The sequence below is a fragment of the Syngnathus leptorhynchus genome, chromosome 4 (assembly GCF_054491065.1).
Source record: "Syngnathus leptorhynchus isolate UIUO chromosome 4, UIUO_Slep, whole genome shotgun sequence".
Lineage (NCBI taxonomy): Eukaryota > Metazoa > Chordata > Actinopteri > Syngnathiformes > Syngnathidae > Syngnathus > Syngnathus leptorhynchus.
The window spans coordinates 5,522,596-5,546,204 of record NC_141198.1 but is presented as its reverse complement, the minus strand read 5'-3'; the positions used below and the strand labels follow the sequence as shown (position 1 = coordinate 5,546,204).

Sequence of the window (23,609 nt, the reverse complement as noted above, 5' to 3'; positions counted from 1 at the left end):
CAACGTGTGAAAATACTGAATGGACCTCATCCAACAGCCGCTGTTTCAGATCTCTCTCGCTCTCCAGCTTTTGCTGCAAGCTACGCACATTCATCTCCAGCATGGCGTGCTTCTTCTCCAAATCATTCAACTGAAGGACACAAAACAAGATGTGTTCATTGCAACATACGCCAACCGCTGAGAGCGTTAAATACTTGAGCTTCAGTGCAGAAACACTCACAGTGTCTGCAAGGCTCTCAGCTTTGAGTTTCTGGTCTTTGAGAATCTGCTGTAGCGCCAACATCTCAGCTTTGTGCTCCTTCACGGCCTGTTCCACAGCCTGACGAGACTCTGAGCTGCGCTGTTCAGCGCGGAGTCTGAAGGACGCAACAACCTTGCCTTCATTTGCCTACATTTATATAATACATATACAGCTTTCTATTCAGATCTAGAAAACCATGAGAAAATAAGCCATAGGTACAGTGAATGTACGTAGGTGGAGGCAAGCAGCAACAGTAAAAGCAAGCACGACGTACCAATATGAAGGTCACTTATTATTCTTTCAGAATACGTAACAGGTATTGTGATCAGATTAGATCAAGGCCTATTGAAGTTGGTGTCATGATTTGTGTTGATGTGGTTTTGATTGGATTTTGTTTCATTACATTTTCACATTTTTCATATCTTGTCTGTCCCGTTCGGATTTTGTGTACAGCTGTTCTCATCAGTCTTGTCCCTTGTGTAAACAAATCAGCTCCCTCAGCCACTCGCGTCTTGGCCAAGTGTTCCTTGTTTGCTGGTCAGATTGCTTATATCTATGCTGTATTCGAGGTCCGAACAGTAAAATTAGGAAAAAAATGAATCCCAAGTTCATTGACGAACTACAATGCGACATCACTCGACAACAGCAACCACATGGAGACCAGTGCGTGAATCTCAAAACTGTCATTTAAAAGACTATAAAGATTAATTCAGCTTAATTTATTATGACACTAATTCAGTTATTCAAAATAACTTTCCGTAACACAGCGTTGACTGTGCTGCTGCATGAAGACGATATTATGGTGAAATGAATGAAATTCTTCGAAGGAAAGACATTCCTTTATTTATCTAAAAAAAAATTGAAGGTTTTCTAGAGGTCAAATGTGTCATCATAATAAATGAGATAAACAATCTATCAGAATCAGCCATGTTTGTTGTTTACATTCACCTTGAGCACTTGGAGATGAGAAGTGGGAAAATCCACGTTGAATATATCCGACTATATATCCCACATTCCGCGAATGCAGCATTAGTACCCTTCTTCCTTTCAGTCTTTGTCAGATCATAGTTTCTGTTTGTTTTTCTTTAGTTCCTTTGAATCAGCCTTTGCGGAATTTGCATTATATCCTTTTGGATGTTTTTGTTCCTGAATCTATTTCTAAATAATGGATGCATTGTCTCAATATATAATGACAATTACTGTCAACATGTTCTTAACTAACCTGTTTTGTTTCTCAGTGTCCAGCATTCTTTGGACCTCCCTTGTCCTCCTCTCAGCCTGGTTCTTCTCATCTTCAAGTGTTGCCCTCCAGGTATCCCACTGTCTCTCCTTCTCCAGAAGTTCATCATTTAACGTCTCAAGTTCCAGGACTTGTTCCTCCAACATGGTACACGTGGTCTTCAGTGTTTCGAGGTTCTAAACCAAAGTGAGAGATTAAGGTTAACATAGGCACTTGGATTATTACACTTTGATAAAGCTGACTTTTGAGATAACTGTAAAATTCAAACGGGTAAGCTGTACCCCAAAAATAAAAACCTGAACTTTTTTTTACCTCCCTTCACCCAACCTTTTTTTAATCTTCAGGATTTTTCATGTTGGATGAAAAGCTGGTGTAACGTTTCCATATTTGGTTGCGAATGACTGCCCACTGGTTGAACTACAAATTGGATTGTCTGGTGAGGGAGGGAGAGCAGTTTGGGAAGATGGCACAGTTAAGGTAACTTTTGGCCACATCATGTCATGACTTCATCAATCCTTGCGTGTGCTTTTGGGTTATGGTCATCTGTTTTGGTCAATCTCAAATAATTAATAAAGCGCCAAAGAAGTCCAGCGATGCTATTTTCAGTAGGCCTTAAAACCTTTAGGGTGGACACAGCTGCCATCACTGAGGCAGTAAAAAAAATAAAAAAATGCTGACACAGATGAGTGCCGCACATCCAGCACATCTCAAACAAAGTCACTCTCTAAAAGCATAAAAAGCATCAAATTGAATTATAAACCCTTGTAAATGTCGGTTTTGTAAGATTAAGGACAACACTTGCTACAGAGCAAATTTATGAAAACAAACTAGGCAGAGACAAGGAAAAACGAGCGGCCCGGCCGAAGAAACCAAGTCCAGCTCTGCCATGCCAACGCCGTGCTAACATCAAAATTGTATGCGCAGAGGCATCAACATGATGATTTTTCAAGATTATTCAACAGAAGGTATTTTTCCATTCCATTATTCCGTTAAAAAAACAAAACCACGGAGCCTAAAATAAATTCTCAACAAATACAAAAAGCTCAAGTCCATTAACAACACAATGAAACAACCCCAAACTGCAGTCATAAAGATGTTCTGAAATAGCATCAATCTGTCTTAAATTACACATATTGACACGGGGCATTTTGCTTTTTTGCATCACAAGGCCTACACAAAGAGCTGTTCTTAAATGTCGTGATATAAATATAGCCCATGCTGGTCATGCAGCATCACCGCAGCTCTCTGTAGTCCAACGCTTCCGCAGCTGACACGACCTGGGAGTGATGGGGATGACACATTCCTCCCTCCCACACAGCACCCCATCCCTCGTCTATTCCCTTCCATTGCCGGTTACACAACCGGCAGGACGGAGAGCGCTACTGGACGCCCACACACATCCTCCCACAGGAGCAGAGCACACATCGCACAGCCTCCTCGCTCTCTTGCCGCTTAGCACCAAGCAGAATATTGCACGTTACAATGCAGAATTATTCAGTGAGTTCCTGTTTTACACTTTGCACTGTCAGAGCTGGGGAGAGGTGTCTTGGTCTCTTGTCACAGGTTGAGCAGATATCACATAATGCATGCTTGCGAAAACCCAACGTCTGACTGGCTTTGAGTGGGAGGTGGAAAGAGAAAGCAGACTGAACTGAGAAATTATTGCTGGGTGATATAAATACATACACACATTTTTTGGGGGGCAGTTCAGTACAGAATAGTCCAAACCTGCAGACTAAATAATTGCTTGACTGACTCTGACAGTTGTCGCTTTACAGCCAAGCTGCAAGATTGTCCATGCAATTATTGTATCGTGATACATTAGAGAATGTGGGTGGGATGCTTGGAGAAAATGGCAAGAAAGTTCACTAAAAGTGCTTTCAAATAAATCACAGGAGCAGCAGTCAGCAAAGTAGCAGTAGCACATCAGTAAGAGTACATCAAATATTTGCAACAGTGAAATACTGTTTGTAAAACGTGTTATTTTTCTTTAGCTTTAAGATGCTGTCCCCCTTTAAAAGAACCGTGAAGAATAAGCATCACAACTGAGTACATATTGCACCCCACGAAGATGAATGAATGAATGAATGGGTGAATTGGTGAATGATTGAATGAATTACACAACTAAAACGAATGAAAACAGCTTCACACATTATGCAAAAATACTATGTCACGTGTACACAGTATCAAAATACATTTGGGGAGTTATTTAATGGACAATAAGTGAGAATTACCAATAATAATTGCACTGCAAAGGCATTGTTCATAAGGAAGAGCTACCGATAGAAAACAGCCAGCGTCGTCCTTACCTGCTTTTGGTTGTTGAGGTGCATCTCCCGGTCAGCCACCTCGCGACGCAGCTGGTCCACATCCTGGCTGAGTTGCAGTCGGTCCTCTCGCTCATCAGATGCTTCATCCAGCTGCTTAGACAGGTAGAAATTCTGGCGGTTCAGCTCAGCATTCTCCTGGGTCAGAGAGGTCAGCTGTTCCTCCAAGTCAGTGATCACCTGCAGGGAGTTATGAAGACACTCAGATTACCAGTAACACAATAATGTACCGAATAACCACTTACGCCCAGTATCCAGGGTTTGAGATCATAATAGCCTGATAGCATAATCATTTCATCGTGTCTTTCTACTCCAATCATCCATCCTTCTTCTTGATACGGTTTGAGTCTGATGAGGGGGCATGCTAACAACACTCAACTCTCAGGAGAACACAAACCATGCATATCTTCAAAGGGGCAGGAGAAGGGCATACGAAACACTTTTATGTGCATAAATGAATTGTCTGTTGTGTTTTGACTCAGAACATCTTTCCCCCTGAGGCAGGAGACTGACACCAGCATTTGAATATTTGAGTCGTGGTGCAGAAGTGAACAATGAATTGGATGCTTTTGTTGATCTGCAGAATCTTTCATTTAAATCCCTTCCCCTGGCATGCATCTTCACCAGCGCTGTTTACATACAACTAACTCACAATTGTGGAAGGGTATGGGAGCACAGAGAATAATAATAATAATAATAATAAAAAAGAGATCCCTCTGATGCCATGGAAGCACTCTGTGGACCATGGCTTGGGCTAAAAGATGTGACTACAAATAGTATGTAAAGAAAAGCCTCCGATATGCTGAACTCTATTTGGGGTTAGTCTGAAGCACTTTAAATGGCAGGCGTGCTGATTCCCATTTATCACGGGCCTGAATGTGATTGATTAGCATAATTTCCGGACTATAAGACGCTACCTATTGCACAAGCTTTGAATCCTGCTGCGTATCTATGGATTATTTTTAACAATTTGTTTTGATACACAGGTAATAGAAATGTGGACAGTCACCTGGGGCTTATTGTCCGGTGTGGCTTTTACATGAACGAAACAGGATTTCCCCCCAATTTTAGCTGGTGCGGTTTATATTCAGGTGCGTCTTATGGTTCGGAAATTACGGAAATTCTGAACACAGCCACATCTTCAGTTATAACAACCACATTGTATCAGTTGTTCATTTCTCTCTCTTTTTTCCCCAATTCCATTATACGGGTTATAGATCACATGAAAAGTGTGAAAAGCTCCAAAAGGCATTAGAATAGGGCCATATTTTTATATCCACCAGGTAGGGCTCCAAGATTTTCTCTCTACCAGGGCTAAAGAGTGGCTTGACCAATACATTGGGGATGGGGGTAGAAAATATTTCAATATATTTTAAAATATCAAATGAAATGCTAGCGAGGCTTAGCTTGTCTGGACAGATTTCTGTTGGGGCTGTAGCCTTTCCAAGCCTCAATGTAGTACCATTCCAGATATTCACTGTGTAGTATGCTATGCACATTAAAATGCAAAACAAAAACCTTGATTAGTAGATTCATGCAAACATTGAAATATTTTGTGATGCTTACCGCACAGCTGTCCCTCAAAGCATCATACTTTCGTTGTATCTCATCTCTGTGTGCCTGACAGATTTGACAAAAGAGACAGTCACATTTCAGGAACTGCCAAACATGGCATCGAAGACACCTTTAGCTTTAGTTTCCTCACTCTGAGCACAGTGATCTCTTCCTCAGCCTCAGCAGTGGTCTCCTCGAGCTCAGTCTTGGCATGCTGCAGTTGACTCTCCAAAGCGCGGCGAGCCGCCTGGAGGTTAGTGATCTGGGCTTCGCGTTCCTGCAATGACAATGTCACCTCTGTCACCTGACGCTTGATCTCCAGCTTCTGTTCCTCATGCTCAAGTCCAATCTATGAAGACAGAGAGAGGGAAAATCCACATTTAGGAAAGAGCATGGTTTCCGGAACATGTTTGGAAACGTTATTCACTGCATTAACTTTAATAGTTACTGTGCATTTACAATTATTCCAGTACATTAAACATCAGTAATGTGGTCGTAGAAACAGAACTACTTTTTTTTGGCAACCTGACAAGAGCCCAGTGTCTATATGTACTCCTAGAACTGCTGGGTCAAAAGTCACCCAAATTTCTCCAAAAGGGACAGAGCTAATGCTGGGTTATTTAAACACAGCGCATTAGGTTGAGTATTTGCCTAGCACTGTTAGGTAAATATTTTGACACAACAAGCCATCTATCTATCATCCATCTATTTGTCTGTCTGTCTATCCATCTTTCTATCTGTCTAACCGTCTGTTCGTCCATCCATCCATCCGTCCATCCATCCATCCATCCATCCCAATATCTATTTTTCGTTCATTTATTCTCTGACCTGCGTCAAATCTTTAACAGTTGCTAATATTTAAGTTTATCGACTGCAAAATATACAGCAGCAAGCTGATGATATAATAATTCAATACATACCTCTCTGAGCCTGGTTTCCAGCTCTAAGACCCGACTCTTATGCGTATGCTCTTGGTGGCTTGTTTTCTCGAGATGCTCCTCAAGTTTGGCATTCTGGGCTTCCAACTTGCCAGCCTGAGACTCCAAGTAGAACTTCTGCTGGCGAAGCTCTGAGATCATCTCTTCCTGGGCTTTCCTGCCATTACAACATATTCAAAGGTATAAAAAGCTCAGTAAAAGATGGAGCTTCTGAAAGATTTGATACAATCTAGAAATAAAATGCTCAAGAAAGAGGGCCTATGCTACAGAGCATAGTTGAGGGATATAGACAGCATTCGGTACTCACATGTTTTTCTGGGTGTAGATGCTGCTGTTGGCCGCCAGTTTGTTGGCCTCAGACAGCTCAGCAATTCTCTGCTCCAGATTGTTCATCTTTGAATCCATTGCATTTATGGTCTAGATGAAAAATATTTACCAGTAGAACTTGAAATCATAACTGGGAGGCAAATATTTACAAACATGGACCTAAGGACTGGACTGCTTTGGTCCCTTACAATGAACAAACCCAGATAATCTGAATAAAAAAATCTAGGCCAGCGTGATAAGTATGAAAATATGGCCGAAATATGTAGTGTCACTTCCTAGCTGGTCAACTCTTACCGCCTTCTGTTCACTGATGATGCTGCATTTCTCCCGCACCTCCTCCTCATATTTGCTCTGACTGGACTCTAGCATTTCTTTATCAGCCATGTCTGCCTTCATCTGTGACTCCAGTACCTGCCATGCAACCCACAAAACCAGAATGTCACTTCACAGGACAGAAGATGGGGAGAAGTCGCACACCCACATCTTAACTGACGAAAGCAAGACTTGACTAGGCATGTTTTCTATGGTTGTATTTCATTGCACAGTGGGTTTGACCTTAATCTTGTCTTCATAGAGCTTCTCCTTCTGTTTGAGATGGGTTTCCAACCGCTGTGCTGCGGCTTGGGAATCTCGCAGACTTTCCTCAAGCTCCTATCCAAAAGTAATGGATTAGATAGTTAGTGCACATAATTGCAAAACATAGATAAAGGCTAACTCATTTTTTACTGTCAAGAGTCATTCTGACAAAATGAATATCTTATACCTCCATCCATCCATTTTCTACAACTATTTTGAATCCATGTCTGGGCCCTCTTTTGAAACCCCAACTCAGAATGTGCTAACCGTCAATCTGTTGAGCTGTTGAGGCACATCTATGCTTCTACGGTGTGACAGTTACAACAGACAACTTTAGGGACATATTGTATGTCAAAATCTTTGTCTGAAAGGATTTCTTGGAGATGTAATGCAAACGTGCACCTTATCTGCAAAAGGACAAAAATAAACCTCACACCTCCTATGATTATTTTAGAGATACAAGATAGCTTACCAGAATTTTATCTGCCATCTGCTGAATTTGCTGGCCCTTGCTCTGGATGTCATCTTTCATTTTGGTCTCGCGGCGCTCAACAATCTCAAGTCTTTTCACTTGGTTCTCAAGTGTCTTTCTACCATCCTGTACACGCCCACACAAATGCAAACATTATTTCACATATTGGCACAATGGTTGGAGCAGTCTTTGCAGTTTGGGTGCATCCTTATTTTTACAAAATCACTAGATCAGCCTGCTTTAAATGAACAGTTCAAACTAAATTATCAAAAAATTGGAGATTAATTGTTTGATATTTCATATATGTAAGTTACTGCATTTCATGTGCTGTTAATGGGACAAGAAGCCAACAAGACACACCTCTGAAAGGTGCTGGAACGGTGAGGCCTCGATTTTTCTTTTACTGGAGACTATTATCGAAATATTTGGGTTTGACATGCAAAGCAGAATATGAGACAAGATCTGCTAAAAAAAAATCTTTTAAGGTTTACATACTGAAATCACAATTTCTTTTATGATTTTTATTTTCCTGTGTTTTTCAAGGACTTCACCATCGCCTCTTTCAGTTTTGGGGTCGTTGGTCTCCTCTTTATCAAGTAAAATTAGCCAGTTTAAAACTACACCACGTCCTCTTGTATTAATATAATATTAGTATTGTTTGTTTGTTTGTTTGTTTGTTTGTTTGTTTGTGTACCTCAGTCTCACGGAGACGTCTTCGGAGACTGTCATTGGACTCCTCCTTATTCTGTAGCCTCTCTAGCTCTCGTTCCATACGTTCTTTGGCCATTTTCATGCTATGGAGATGGTCTGCAGCTTCTGAACTGGATTTTAATGCCTAGGAGTTCATTCTCAATGTCAATTCATTTTGTTTCGTTATGGTAAATAAAGTACTTTGAGCAAAAAAAAAAAAAAAACATTGCACAATTCACATAACTAGAAAAAAATACCGTGAAATTTTTGAATGGGCCTGCTAACTTTCACAAGTCCAAAACCCACATTTATGAAGAATGTATTATGAGTTGGGCTTGCCCAGTGGACCTATTTTAGAATTTGGTGACAACAAAAAGTAAAATCTTACAATGGTTCAATTTTGAACAACTGTTGTGAAAATGCTACCGTTGCCATACTAACATTACAATAACAAAAATAACAGTACAGCAACCTGATTGCAATCTGAGCATATAAGCACTCATGTTGGATCCACAAGTTCATTCTACCCTGTGGTTAGGTGTTATTTTAAAAGAGAATAGGTCAAATGCGAACATGCTAATGTTTGGTATGCTAACATATCGCAAGGTGTCACTCAGAGTACAGGAAGCAGCACAAGGGAAAAGATAAGGTGAGACCTAACTCTGTGCAACAACTCAACAGGAAACATGTGGTTTATGATGGTTGGCTATTTGTCTGTGGTACCTAGGGACAGAAGGTCATGTTCTCCTGTTCACATGGAAGTCCTTTTTATAGACACCTGGACTGCAACTTTTCTTTTACACATTCCCCCATGCAAACATCTGACATGAGATGAGAACTAACAGAAAGATTTCTCAGGATACGGCCACATTTTCGGCTTGCTCCAGACAGAGTGCAGCGCTTTCATAAAGATGCATAAATGACATCTTTGAGTTGATGGCAGAATCTGCACGTCTCCCTCTTACGCATATGGAATAATATCTCCCAGAATGACTGTGCATTTTCTGTGCATTTTACAGCGAACACTGCCCTCAAACAAACTGCTCAATCTATTTGAGACACTGATTCCTTGTGACACTTGTGAGCACACAGAAGCTGCAGAGAATACACAATACAGAATACACACTCATTTTCTATATTGGTTCATAACGGATTGAATTAGAGCAGGTATAACATAGCATAAGATATTGATTCTGGTTGAGAAATGTGCAACGGGAGAGCTTTCTGATTGCAAAGATGTTCCAAATCTGACATAAAGGACACATTTTAAGGAAAAACCTGAGAAAGAATTGAGTCAGTTACAACAGACAAAGCATTTATAAACTCATCGGGAAGACCGTAGGGATGTTTTCTTTCTTTTTTTTAAAGTGCATGAATTCTTAATTTCCAAATAAAACATTTCTACCTTGGCAAGCTTCTCTTGAAGATCATGGAGCTTTGCCTGCTGCTCTAAATTAGTCTAAAAACAAAATCACAGTTAGCAATAAGCAGATTTTCTGACTATCTTCCAAAACTAGTCTATGCTGTGTATAGACTTGTGAAAATACCTTTTCCAACTTGGTGATTAGCTCATCTGCCTCTGCTTTACCTTGCTCTTTGGCCTGTTGAAAAAAAAAAAGACATATATATATAAGGGTCAGTGAACTTCTTGTAAAAAAACAAAAAAAGACTACCAATGGAAAAAAAAATAAGGCAAGTCATAGCAAGATTTTTCTCAACCCAACTCTTTGGACATGAAAGGTCGAAACTGAGAATGAAACACCTTCTGCAATCGATGCTGATAGTCTCCCGCCTTCCTCTTCAATTCCTCACTATTCTGTCGAGAATCCTTCAACTCTGCCTCGTACAGGTCGCTACGACGACGAGCAGCGGACAGGTCCTCCTCCAGTTGTCGAATGGAAACTCGCATCTCCTCCAACTGGGCATGATATTCCTGGATCAAAACCAAATAAGTGTCAAAAAGTGTTTAAAGATGTCCAGAAAAATCAGAGATGTCCAAATATAAGATAATTATATTCCGTAGCCTGTCCACTATTTCATAGTGGTCCGGTCCGGTTCCTTATAAAATGTCACAAAATTCACAGTTATACTTATGTAACTGGTTGTCTCAGTGTTGTTTGACCTGAATCCAGCTGGAAATAAAAAGTTCGTGTTAGACACTTCTGAATCATTTATGTTAGCAGATACATACATAAGTGATGTTGCATACTACATTCTGAATTACTGAATAGGCAAGGGGAAATAATCATTCAGCCATTTTGCAGTTAGTAGGAATCCTTCAATTCAAGGCTGTTTATGTCAAACATTTTGGTAGAAAGTAATGTTGGGGGTAAATAGGAAGCGCCATAGTCACTTAACTCACATGCCTGTTCAAAAGTGATTGGTCACGGCCTTGATCTAATTACGAGTAGCGCATCCTCCTTATCAGGTTACATGGCACATCGTTACATTCATCCCACTAATAAAAAGTAGCATCTCCTGACTCAGAGGCTCAACACGGAATAGAGCGAGTCAGGTTGGCAACCGCAGATGATAAAATGCTAATAAAGTTGAGGAGAGAAACAAATATTATTGCTATTGTTGATCCTTTAAGATTTTTCAGCCATTGTGTCACCAGCTTATATTTGGGGATACTTGTTGTTGTCTTTCTGTCTTCACACTTTTTTCTGTTAATACATGTTAAGTAACGGTATTTGAGAAACTACACTTGCTCGTACAATTACAGTAAAAACAAACGCAAATCTATTCACACATGATGGACCTGCTAAACTTAGAATAAAATGATGTCTGTCTATCATGTTACAGATATTGGTGGCTTCAGTGAACACTGCATTTTTTTTTTTGTTGCAATAAATCTATCCTCACTATTTGTTGATGCAATACTGCATGGCTTTTGTATGAAAATGCCAAACACTGCTGTCAAATGACATGCGTGGGAGACAGCTGCTTTTCAAGATGAGACGCTGAATTTAGCAGGTGTGAATTGCAGTCGAAGAGTCCCTAATGGGTACACGATGCAAAGTAGCACTTGAGTCAACAGAAAGGTTGAGTCATATATTTGAATACAAATTATTGTTTTTTTTAAAGAGGGTTTGTTCTAACATCCCATTTTATTCAGTCACAGTTTTGCTGATGATATGACACCACCATGTGGAGTAATTTTTAGATTACTTGCAGTTTAAGAGTCTGTAACTTTTACTCACATCTTCTCTTCCTTTCTTGAACTGGCAAAGATATTATTTGTTTATTGATTAGGAAGACATTTGAGTTTAGTTTAAGTGGTTCCGAAAATTAATGGATGGATAATATGTTGTATGTGCCCCCATTAGTATAAACGCGGCATTATGATTAATATATGTGTGTGTGTGGAATTTGACTTCCGTAACAAAATTCACCCATTTTTATCTATCTCGGCCATCTTGCGACTGACTGTCGACTGAAAATGTCATTGCAGTTGGCAGTTCTCAGGTCACAACCAATCACGGCTCAGCCCCAGAGAATGATGAGCCGTGATTGGTTGTGACCTGACAACTGTGATGTCATTTTTAGTCGACAGCAAGAGGCAAAATGGCGGCCCCCTGAGATGGATAAAAACTGGTGGAGTTTGCCTCTTTAATTCATATTCCACAGACAAAACATTCATCAGAGCACTCTGTTCCGACTAGTTGGGCTGCACAGAACATATTATTACAAAAAAAAATTGGGGGTTAACTTCCACTTTAAATTTTGACATTAGTATGAGAAGTGATATTTGACTTTTATATTCAACATGATATTCAGTATATTTGCATCTTTTGATCGTCAACAAATTCTAAAAATGTGTCATTTGCAAGCATGACGTGACTCCAGGTAAATGTGTCAACAGTAGTATAAAAAAATGCAAATGTTAAAATACTGACAAAGCTTCACTTGAATGTGGTGCAGTGGTATATGCACAGCACAAAAGATTAAATGTGAGACACACTTTGTCAGTCAAATCTGAATTTCTTGGCTGATTTAAGGATGAAGAAGTGGTTAAAAATTATGTTTTTGAAAAAAGTATGAACTAAAACCCAGCATCTCATCACGACCGGCCTGCCCACTGCATCAGAGCTCTCTTCACTCGTCGGTATAGGGCTCTCATCACCATGGCAACCGCTGCACAATGTATTCGGTGCAGTGCTGTCGAGCTAGATGAAAAAAGGCTGCTATTTCTAAAACTGTTGACCCTTAAAAAAGTAGGGATTTTATTATACCCCTATATTGTCAGTGTGCCAACAAAATTTCTCATCCGTAGATACATAAACCTGTCAACGTAGATGACACGTACTGAAGACATTTAATTTTGATAATTAAAAGCCTCATGAATATTAAACATAATGTGTATCACACAGTAATGTTCGAATGATTTGCACACTGAGTGGCCCAAGCATAAATACTAATGCAGTGTGTACTTGTATAAGCAGTTGAAAAAAGTCCTGCTGTCAGTTGATTTGAGTTAATGTTCTGTTTCAACAGTCACATCAATTCGTTCATCTTGCCTGGATCCCAATACATTGGACAATAATGACCCACAAATCAGCAGCAATTTAAGATGCCTGCAGATAAAATTCAAAATTTGGTCTCTGTAAAGTCCAGACGTCTGATAATCATAGGCACATTTTCTAAATAATACTCATTCCCTGGAAATGGAATTAATCTGCATAAAATGGCTGTACATAACTCTAAAATGATAAATGCCATAATATTGTGAAATCTGAATTTGTAGTCTTCAATTGTATTTCAAATGTACTGAGGAAGTGCTTCTAAAGGTCAATTCTTAAAACCTCTAAATGCTTCTGGACTGTACTTCATCTAAAACCCACAATAGTATAAACATTGACAAAATGACTGGATAATATCTGACCTGTTCTTTGATTTCCTGAAGCTTGTTACTCTGCTCGCGGATGTCATGGAGGAGCTGTAATGCTTTGTCGTCCTCCTGTGTCACCTCCATTCGAGCCTGTTCCAAACTACGCTTTAGACTCTGAAAGTGAGACACACGAATGAAGATGGACTTATCAACATTAACATCAATAGATGTTGGTTTACACTCATTATCAAAAACTACTGTACATGTACACTCATGCAGAGAGAGTTTATACAGTGACATTTTATCTACATACACTGCATTCCGTAATGTAGGTGGCCAAGTCCTGTTCTAGGATAGTCCTTTGAGTCTCTGAGGCCTTCAACTCAATGTCCTTCTGCTGCAGTACTGACTCAAGGTCAGACATCTTCCTTTGAACAAGTAAGATTTCCTGCTCAACCTGAAAATAAGGACACCCAAAATAATCTACCATGAGAGTTTCATTGCATTTTGATTGAATTTTATGATTTTGGCTCCTACAAGTTGATAGCTACAGAATACCAACATTATAAGAGACAAGTATGTATTTCGACAATTTTATTGTTTACTTGTTTTGTTTGTACATATGGTAACAGTTATAAAGTCATACAGTCATAAAGTATATAGCCAACGGGAATTTCCAAAACGGCCGGTCCATTAATGTTTCTGGTTATTACAGAAAGATTTTGTATAACCGGAGCGTTTTGTTCTCTGAAACATCAAGCAAAAAAATATATACCTGTGACATGTGTCCAGTAGTTCTGATGGTTTTGTTTAGAGATGGTCCCAAAGGGGGTGTTGTTATGGAGACCCGGTAGTTGTTGTCACTGCTCTGATGGAGAGGAAGATGAGACACAAAATAACAAACATTGGCAATCAGTAACTAAAACTACTGTTAAAATGTATTTCAAATAGAGTTTGAAATAAATCTATAAAAAAAACAAATCGGCGACCTGTAGATTACCAATCACCAGTAAAGTGGATAGCTTTTTGCTAAAAAAAGCATTTTGAACTTCCACTGGTATATTGACCATTACATAACCAAAGAATTATTTTGGCATCAAGACAATTCATTTAAAGTTCCCATGCCATCAAAATCCCAATATTGCCCTGCTTTATGCATAACAAATGAAAAATGGTTGATTTAATGATTTGAGTTAGACAGGATGCAGTTTGTTGTTTGCATGAAAAAGCCTTTGTAAGGAATCTGAATTTGCTGTCATTTATGGCTCAAACTGTACACTAATTTTTCAAGTACACTGCTTCAATTGAGAACTCGCTTGAGACCAAAGCTTCACACTGGTCAGTCTACCTCAAAGTGCCCCCCCCCCCCTTTATAGTCTCAGGTGTAGATGTTTTTTCTCTCATCATTATGATATCCAGTCGTGGGCCAGATTGGACGGTTCGGATCAGGCCCACTGGCCGCTTGTTGATCATCTTCTGCAAGAGTGACACATTTTAATCACATGCAACCGATGCTTAAATTAAGCAAATTCAAAGGTATATTTTTAAATCTTGGTTTGAAGAGAATTGCTTCACCAGAAGATTATTAACATTTTGGGACAACCCAGTCGGAACACAGACAAAATCCAAAGTGCTGCACAAAGTAGAGTGCATGTGAGAGATTTTGAGCACTTTTGCAATGAATATAGCAGATGTGATTTGCTGATTGAAAAACATGTTACATTTGACTATTTATGTCCCAAACAACATATTCACATAGCACTGACACCTCCTAAAAAAATAAAGTATTTCCTATGGATTCATTTATTACCTTTAAGACATATTTAAAATAATTCCATCAGTGAAGTTGTTCACAGTGGTCAGTGATGCTTGGTGTTCTGTAAGAGATCCCTGTTGAGTTGGCAAAACAAACAAGTTCCTATTTTTAGCTCTGAAATGCTAGGAATAGGTTGCTCCTGTTGGCGAAACAGCATTTTATACCACCGCTGGATATATTTAGCAGGATGTATGATCAAGAGCAAGGCAGAGGAATGATGAACAGAATATTATAAGCACACGCTCTCCACCCACTTCTCCCAACAGACACATGCTCATCTCAGTCTTACAGAAAGTACATTGTAGAAATGGACTGACACGTTTGTCCTTGCTGTTGCTGGCTGTTCCAAAGCAATGTATCTGTTTTTGACCGTGTTCTTTTGAGTGCATGTGTTCAGTCTTCTGTGCGCCGTCTGTGACCAGCAGGAGATAAACAACATGCAGTCCAGAAGATCACAGGCAGTGGCCTTTGTGTCAAAACAAAAGACTAGATGCACTTTGGAGAATGAATGATTGAATGAATAAATGAATTAAAAGAATGAATAAATAAATAAATACATAAATAAATAAATAAATAAATAAATAAATAAATAAATAAATAAATAAATAAACACATAAATAAATAAATACTTCTTGTGTGAATAATTCCACAAAACTTTGGCTAATGTAACTGGGTTCAGGAAAAATTTGGTGATCAATAATACTATCACAAAACGTGCTAAAGATGTATGAGATGCGACAGAAAAGCATACATTCACCGCTGCTAAACATCTCGACTAACACTAAAGAACCTTTTCTGCTGAAGGTTACCTTAATGTGTCCGGCATGATTTCAGACGATAGACTTCCGCGTCAACTTTCTTAACGATGTACTGTAGAAGGGCAATTGAAATGCAATTGTCTTGGTATAATGGGGGACAATCCCTCTTTGACTTATAGATTAATGTGTTTTTCATGACATAACACTTCAAAGAAAAAAAACATTTAAATTGCTAATGGGTGATGGTTCAAACAATCGTGAGATTTTAGGTTTGCCTTTTTGACTGGGATCAAGGCCCATAGATCCCATTTGTCTTGATTGTTTTTATGTAATATACATTCAAGCCCAAAAATATTCATACCCTAACAATACAAATCATTTTGGGCTTGACTGTGGCCTAGCCTTGTTGCAAAAAGACGAGAGTTACTTGACTGTATATGCAGCTGATGTAACCGCAACACATAAAAGCTTCCTCAGTTTGTTTATGAGATCCCATCAACAACCGAACAAAAACATTCACCGTAGCTCCTGATGAGGAGGTCTTTTTGGTGGGTTGAATAATGTGTTGGCGTGTGAGTCAGAGATGGCGAGGAGGAGGAAAGTGGAAAAGGGTTACATCCCATTCTGCTGTGTGGCTCAAGTCCTGTGTTTCTGTTTGGGCTGTAAAGGCAACAGTCGATCGAAAGAATACTCTGTAGTTTGCACCGATAGATGCCAAAGGCTGGATACTCAAGTTTAATCTTTCACTTCGCCCTCTGCACATACCTTCTGGTTAGGGAAGATCTGACACGGACATTATTTTCACTCCTATTATATGCACACCAATTACCATGCACGAATTACCATGCTCTCATTATGGCTACAGGTGGATATAAAATGTTTAACACACCCCTCATCAAATGCCAGGTTTTTGTGATATAAGACCAAGATAAATCATTTCAAAACTTTTTTCCATCACTAACATAACCTCGAACCTTTACAATGCCATTTTTTAAAAAAGGGAAGTAAAAACAAGTGAGATAAGGTGGTTGCACAAATGTGCACATCATCTTCTTTTTTATTTTTAGCCATAGATTGATGATGATTCAGTTACTGCTTGCTAAGGTCATATCAGAAAACATTTGGATTATTATTGCTTTTTATTTTTGTTTTCCAAAGTGCAAGCTGGTGTTTATAACTGTTGTTTTTATTGAACATCAATGCTCATTTGCCTGTTATCAAGGAGGATTTCACAAACCAGAGAATATTTACCTCTGAGAGGCTGAAATCTGAGCATTTTTACTAAATAGTAAGACAGTGGCTCTAAACGATGTATTAATTATTATAATAGTTTTTGATTCATATGCCGATCCATTAATCAAATAATTTGGACACCTCGAAATGAAAACATCACAGCCACAGTTGACCTTTTTAGAAACCATAACAACAACAATAGCTGAACTGATGAAATATTGACAAAGGTAAAATCCACCCAAAACAGGGGTAGGCAACTCTAAATGATCAGGGTTATTTTCAAGCTAGCCGACGAGCCGAACATTTGAGTTTCGTTGAGATTAATTTGGAGTCGCCTACCCCAGACCCAAACAACTTCTTTTGCCAGGCAGAGGCCTCTCTGCAACGCATCTAGTAGTTGTTTTGTATCCCAAAAGAGTGATATCAGTTATTGCATTTTTTTGGGTTCTGCCTCGAACTTGTAGAATTAATAGTTTGTTTTCCACATCAGCACTCAGATTATCACGCTTGAATCGAGAAGTCTGCTCAAATGAGAGCTAAAACATTTTTTAAGACACCCAGAACAGTCAGTTGTGACTGATTCGATGCCCTCAGAGTGTCAACGTCACATATGATGGGAATCACAAAAACCTGCAAATGGAGACTTTTATAGACTTGGTTCATATGCATTCTATGTGATCCCGTCAGTGTTAATGGCATGGGATCCTCAAATAGATACAGGAGAAATGAATTAGCTCCCATTATGAGCTTTCTAATATATGGTTGTTTGCTTGACGAACGTGTGTGTGCGTGCGGGTGTGTGCATGCGTGCATCAGTGTGTGTGCGTGTGTGTGTGTGTGTGTGTGTGTGTGTGTGCGTGCGTGCGCGTTTTTAGTTTTTGAATAACTACACTGACCAGATACTTTTTCTGCAGAGATAACAAACCACTATTCCTGAATTTATCCCCGGGGATCAATAAAGTCTATCTATCTATCTATCTATCTATCTATCTATCTATCTATCTATCTATCTATCTATCTATCTATCTATCTATCTATCTATCTATCTATCTATCTATCTATCTATCTATCTATCTATCTATCTATCTATCTATCTATCTATCTAGTATTCACTTCAAAGTACATAATTACAAAAAGACCCAGCATTCTGTCAATTCCAAAATGAACACTGTCATGAAGCCCTTGTGTAAGCCCTGACAAAGCTGACCGATTGCGCAAGTGAACTTAATTAAGTGGCCAATGGTTGTACTTACACAACCGTCAGACATTCGAATGGAAAATGGGACAAGCGTTGGTTTCTACCATACACTCTGGAGAAAATAACAAAGAACATGCTACCTTTCTCCTTTGTCTCGCAGGAGTAAATCTCTCATACCATTAACATGGAATGGAATAATCGAAACAATAAGAAACGTGTTTGAAATAAAATACAGAAATTCCAACTCCATGTGTGAATGTACGGTAACATCTCATCATTATATCGACACGTGTCACTTTCCCACACACACACAATCCAAATTTTTCACTCAGACTGAAAAGGTACTGGATTTGTGATCATGCTGAATAAGCATCAGAGAAGCAGCAAGCTCTATCTCCACTACCCTTTGCAATCCCACTGTTACCATAGAGATACTTTTCTCCAACAGTAGTCTTCAGCTTGTCACTTTGCAGACTTTGCAAACCCAGCTGAATAACTGTACATAATTACTTATTTGGAATCTTCTCGTATGACAGACAGATTCCATTCGCACCTCCTGTCAAAACTTCTACCGTCTTCCCATTGTTGGGTGTAATTTGAGATCCAATTGACAGAGTGGAGGCAGTCTAAATGCCGCCTCCGGGAGTGATGGCAATTTGTGTACGTGCACGCAACAGTAAGCTGAGCAGTGAGCTAAGAAGCATTACAGTCGTGACCAAAAGGGAGAACACGCTCTTCAAACAACAGGGCTGATGCAGCACTAAGTGATCAATAAACAGTGGTGTCAGTCATTCAATCCATCGGGCGATAGATACGGCATGCCGGGTTGGTGAACAAGACAATGAATGCTCTGCAGCCTAATTCAATAAACATGAATTTGCTTTTCAGCTGTCTATTTTAAGCAAAACAGCACAGCCCTTACTTGGAATGCTGCAGCTGAAATCTTTTCCCCGGTGCTCCTTAAACACGGTACCTCCTTGTCCGGTAAACCCGATCATGTGGGGTCTCTGTCAGAAGCCACCAGCTAGACTGAAAGCTTTGCTGGGTCATCAAATTTGTGGATGACATCCTCACTGAGGAGAGAGGATGAGAGGAGAGAGTGAGCTCCACTAGTGAGCGCCGTTTTCAGAGAGATATAGAGGAGGGGGGGGGGGGGGGCATTGTAGAGAAATGCAGCAGATCCGTGATCACAGAGGTGGATCGCACTCTCTCTCTCTTGTCAACTGGCTCACCCATTCCCACCTTCTCCTGTCACACAACTTGGTTGCTCTCCATGCTGCAGCACTCAGAGGTTCAAGCTGCATACATTACATTAATATCATTTCATATTCATGTACATGATGCAGTTTGAAACTGAGTGAGCCCCAAACTTCCATGAGTTGCAAATTAATGTAGAAAATTTGGTTTTAGTGACAGCAGTAATCCAGTAGAGCAGTGATATTTGTTTTTATAGTATGTTACTGCATCTCAGTTTGATCGTACTGTAAATTTACATCCAGTAATCTCATTTTTTTAGAATGGCATTTTGCTGAATCACTGCTGCCAGTAAAACGTAATTTATGGAAGCTATTCAATAAACTACTGTAATATAATAATGCAATATTTTGGCAGTATTTTTTTTTTTTAATAAAATACATATTCTTTCAGAATTTCAAAATAAAACCAAAGAATTTGATTTTATTATTACCTCCAATTTCTACATATTGGGGGTGGGCGAATACAGTACGAAATCCAAATTAAATTCATCGCCTCATCACTATTCACCCTTCACACAGCCACTGGAAAGAGAAATGTGATTCCAGCTAACTGCAGGCGAGCGTGAGCAGATTTTCACGAAGGTGCGTGAGTGCTGGTATTCATGCAAATTCGGTCGACTTCAGGCAAAACACTACCGCTAATGTCCACACGGAGACGCCATAATCAACAAAACCCGGAAAGTTCCCTATTGGGAGCTGCAAAGGCGACATTTTCATTTAAGTAATTATACAAAATGTTAAGTTTACAAATGAGGAATAATTTTGCTTGGTAATTACAAACAAATACAGTATGCAGAAACAAAATATGACATAGAGCAGCATATAAAAATTGTCTATAAATGAGAAACAGTTATTAAAATGACAATTTCATTTTATTGTAACAATAGGTGTTACCTCCCTTAAGTGGGTTACTGATTTGTGAAAGATTTTTTGACCGTTTCCCGTTTGCCATTGAGCAAGACATACAAATGAACCAAAGTGAGGTCACCTTCAAAGAGATGGACAAAAGGGGTTCTGTTACTGTAGCTGGACAGTTCTACTCCCGTCATCTCCTTTTTATGGTTGTATTTGTCAGATAGATTTGATGCTTTGTTTTTATTTCAATTATTTAGAGTTTGGAACAAATAAGCATCCATTAAGTGCTCGCATCATATTTTTTCTGTTGTGAATGTATTTTTTTCAATTTAATAGTTTGATTTACCCTATTTCAGTAAACAGTGTTGAGTGTGTTAATAAAGAAAAATCATGTGTATGTTAAATATCTACTACTGTTTGTTTCTTTATTTATAATTTGGGTGATGGTGTTCATTGGGAACCTTGAATTTTTTAATGTTAGCTATTAACGCTCTCAATTTTGGCAAATATGATACATATTGTATTTGATCAACATTCTCTGCAGCGTCGCACCCAACAAGATTGTATCTACCAAAAGTACTAATATGGAAACACTGCCACCTTAGGGTAAGACACTAACATACCTATATTTTGCGTTGTTATGCTTTGTTGGACAATAAGGGGCTTTCTGTCATAGAACAGAGACCCCAAAAGGAATTGCGTTTTTATTATTTTTAGGGGCTTATTGTTCCATTGACAAAAAACACTAGAACACTGCTCTATGTTACGTGGGACCTTGTTGCTGCTCAATGACTATCGGTCACACAAAGTGATTGTTGCAAAAGTATTTTGATATTGCAAACAAGCTGCAAACACAGACAGGAAGCTACTCAGGCACTTTGTGAAAAATACTGTGAGCATTTCTTTTTACTAATGTATTCATGTAAATATCAACACTATAATTTGTACCATTATTAAGGCATTTTTCATTTTGAAGGAGCACATTCTATGTGGTGAGATTTGACAGTGCACAGTACAATGGCAATGGCAAGAAAAATATCTGAACTGGACTGGAATTATACACATTCAGTTTCCATCCACATTTGGCGGCAAGAGTCTCAACTGAGCAAAATTTGGGGCCATTTCTGTTTAAAACAAAACAAAACTGTAATATTCCTGGGATGTCTGATATGAATTCCTTTTACGTGGTCATGCCAAAGCTGGTTAGCCTCCTCACAGTGCCGGGGTTTGCGGATTTGATTCTGGCTCCGGCCTTCCTGTGTGGAGTTAGCATGTTGTGGAGTTTCCTGTCACCTGTTACCTTGTTACCTTGTGTATTTAAACCCTGCCCGTGTGTTTCCCCCTGTCGGTGTCTACTGTTGCTTCCCGTCTGTGTCTGCGCCTGTTGGTCCTGTCCTGCTCGTCTATTCCCACTGGTCTCGTGTGGAGGCTCACGGTCAGAACCACTGTCCTGTATCTGTTCCTGGTCCCAGTGGACTTCTGTTTTCTGTCCGCTGTCCGTGAGCCTGTGTCTTTGTGTCAAGATGCATTTGGTCACCCTAATCCACTCCCTCCTGACATTTCCATGTTGGTGGATTTCCTACAGTTTCCTCACTGATTTCGAAAACATGCATTGAGCACTGCAAAATTGCCCGTAGGTGAGTTTGAGCGCGGATGGTTGTTTGTCTCTGTGTGCCCTGCGTTATGCTGGCAACGGGTTCAGAGTGTCCCCCGCCTACTCCCCAAAGTGAGCTGGGATAGGCTCCAGCGCGCTTGTGACCCTTGTGAGGATAAGCGGTTCGGATGGGTCATGCCACTGCATCGAAAAAAAATAATTGTTCAGACAGCAAACCGTCCAGTCCTAAAACAACTTTTGTTTTGTGTGAAGCAGGCTGTTTTTGTCTATTGTTATGCCTTAGTAAGATCACATTTGATATACAAACATATTTTTTCTTGACATCAAATATAGTGTGTATGTGTTTGCCCTTTTTTTTTCAATTGCTGATATAGATCTGCTAGGGATAAAGTGCAATCAACATTGTTTTTGTTGACATTTCTCTTCTTTACTTTAATCTACATAACACATCAAGCATTAAACTAATCAGTATAATGTGTGCGTTAGATGAGCTCAGAGGAAATCACCCATTTTGTGTCTATCCCCCCACGGGAAACCAGCAGGCAGTGACCCACTTCTTTTGTGTGATCTTCATCAGCTCAAAAGGTTTTGTTTGTAATCATTCAACAGTGCTCACCCACCACATTCTGACCCTTCATCCACACACCCACACACACACTGCTATTGGTGCTTTTATCACTTTTCTTTCAATAAATTTAGCAGCGACTATGTTGACTTGTATATTTTTATGGACTTGTCACAATAGTATATTCTTCATCAAACCACAACCGAGACTTCCTTCCAAAAGTATTGGAAGAGTAAGGCCAATATATTCTATTTTTGCTGAAGCCTAAATAGAAGTATGTTTGACTACAACGTTTCAAAATTACCTGATATGCAAAGCTGGGTTGTCTGAAAAGTAACGGGACTGTGTGTGCTGTATGCGCTATGGGCATGAATGGGATTAGCAAATTGTGTTATCATGTAATGTGAAATATTAGTGAATATGAGTGTGTAACTTTAAACTCATAGTATTTGTACACACTTTACATTTTTCAAAAGCTTTTGTATACAACTCATCGTTTTTAAAGATGAGCACTGAGAAACGGACGATGAACACCGAGTAACGGACAAACCTGACATTTTTAGTCTCCTTGGGGAAAACTGTCAGAAGCACTTGAAATGCTTAGGCAAGTGTATGAAGATAACCCATCATGCGAGGAGGTGGAAGATGACTCCTGGAATGGGAGACCCTCAACGAGCAGGACTAAAATGAATGTGGAGCAGGTAAAGCAGATTGCGCGTCACTATCGTCAGTTGACTGTTCACAGCTGGACATACTAAGAAAGGACAGTGTTCGGAAGATTATCACGGAAGATTTGGGCATGCAGAAAGTCTGTGTAAAAATGGTGCCAAGGCTCCTGAATGATGATTAGAACAACATGGCAGAACAACATCCCTACTCAGCTGACCCTGCTCCATGTGACTTGTTTTCTTTTTCCCAAGCTTAATGGGGTCATCAAGAAGAGGACCCGTTTTGAAGACGTGGAGGCCATTAAGAAGGCTGTAACGACGGAGATGAAGTTTGAAGTTTATTTTTTAACATAAGATCGACCAAACACAAAATTATTTTTTCACATTTTCACATAATTTCATGTTATGCCAATAAGGCAAATAATTCAACATGTTCAAAAAAGGAGAAG

The 23,609-nt window shown here is 39.4% G+C and overlaps 1 protein-coding gene across 1 annotated transcript in view; it reads right to left on the bottom strand.

Annotated features, from left to right (window-relative positions):
* The window catches only part of citb (citron rho-interacting serine/threonine kinase b), a 29,601-nt gene extending 13,761 nt beyond the window's left edge, over nucleotides 1–15,840 (bottom strand). The window contains exons 1-19 of the mRNA XM_085909535.1: nucleotides 15,822–15,840; nucleotides 13,972–14,064; nucleotides 13,510–13,653; nucleotides 13,251–13,370; nucleotides 10,128–10,298; nucleotides 9,913–9,966; nucleotides 9,771–9,824; nucleotides 8,370–8,510; nucleotides 7,676–7,801; nucleotides 7,183–7,278; nucleotides 6,922–7,038; nucleotides 6,608–6,717; nucleotides 6,283–6,457; nucleotides 5,514–5,711; nucleotides 5,375–5,428; nucleotides 3,791–3,988; nucleotides 1,464–1,657; nucleotides 221–356; nucleotides 26–130 (exon numbers count right to left, since the gene is read on the bottom strand). Coding sequence (XP_085765661.1) covers nucleotides 26–130; nucleotides 221–356; nucleotides 1,464–1,657; nucleotides 3,791–3,988; nucleotides 5,375–5,428; nucleotides 5,514–5,711; nucleotides 6,283–6,457; nucleotides 6,608–6,717; nucleotides 6,922–7,038; nucleotides 7,183–7,278; nucleotides 7,676–7,801; nucleotides 8,370–8,510; nucleotides 9,771–9,824; nucleotides 9,913–9,966; nucleotides 10,128–10,298; nucleotides 13,251–13,370; nucleotides 13,510–13,653; nucleotides 13,972–13,980 — 2,202 coding nt within the window. The 5' untranslated portion in view covers nucleotides 13,981–14,064; nucleotides 15,822–15,840. The remainder of the gene's footprint in view (nucleotides 1–25; nucleotides 131–220; nucleotides 357–1,463; nucleotides 1,658–3,790; nucleotides 3,989–5,374; nucleotides 5,429–5,513; nucleotides 5,712–6,282; nucleotides 6,458–6,607; nucleotides 6,718–6,921; nucleotides 7,039–7,182; nucleotides 7,279–7,675; nucleotides 7,802–8,369; nucleotides 8,511–9,770; nucleotides 9,825–9,912; nucleotides 9,967–10,127; nucleotides 10,299–13,250; nucleotides 13,371–13,509; nucleotides 13,654–13,971; nucleotides 14,065–15,821) is intronic.
* Between the last annotated feature and the right edge of the window lie 7,769 nt (nucleotides 15,841–23,609).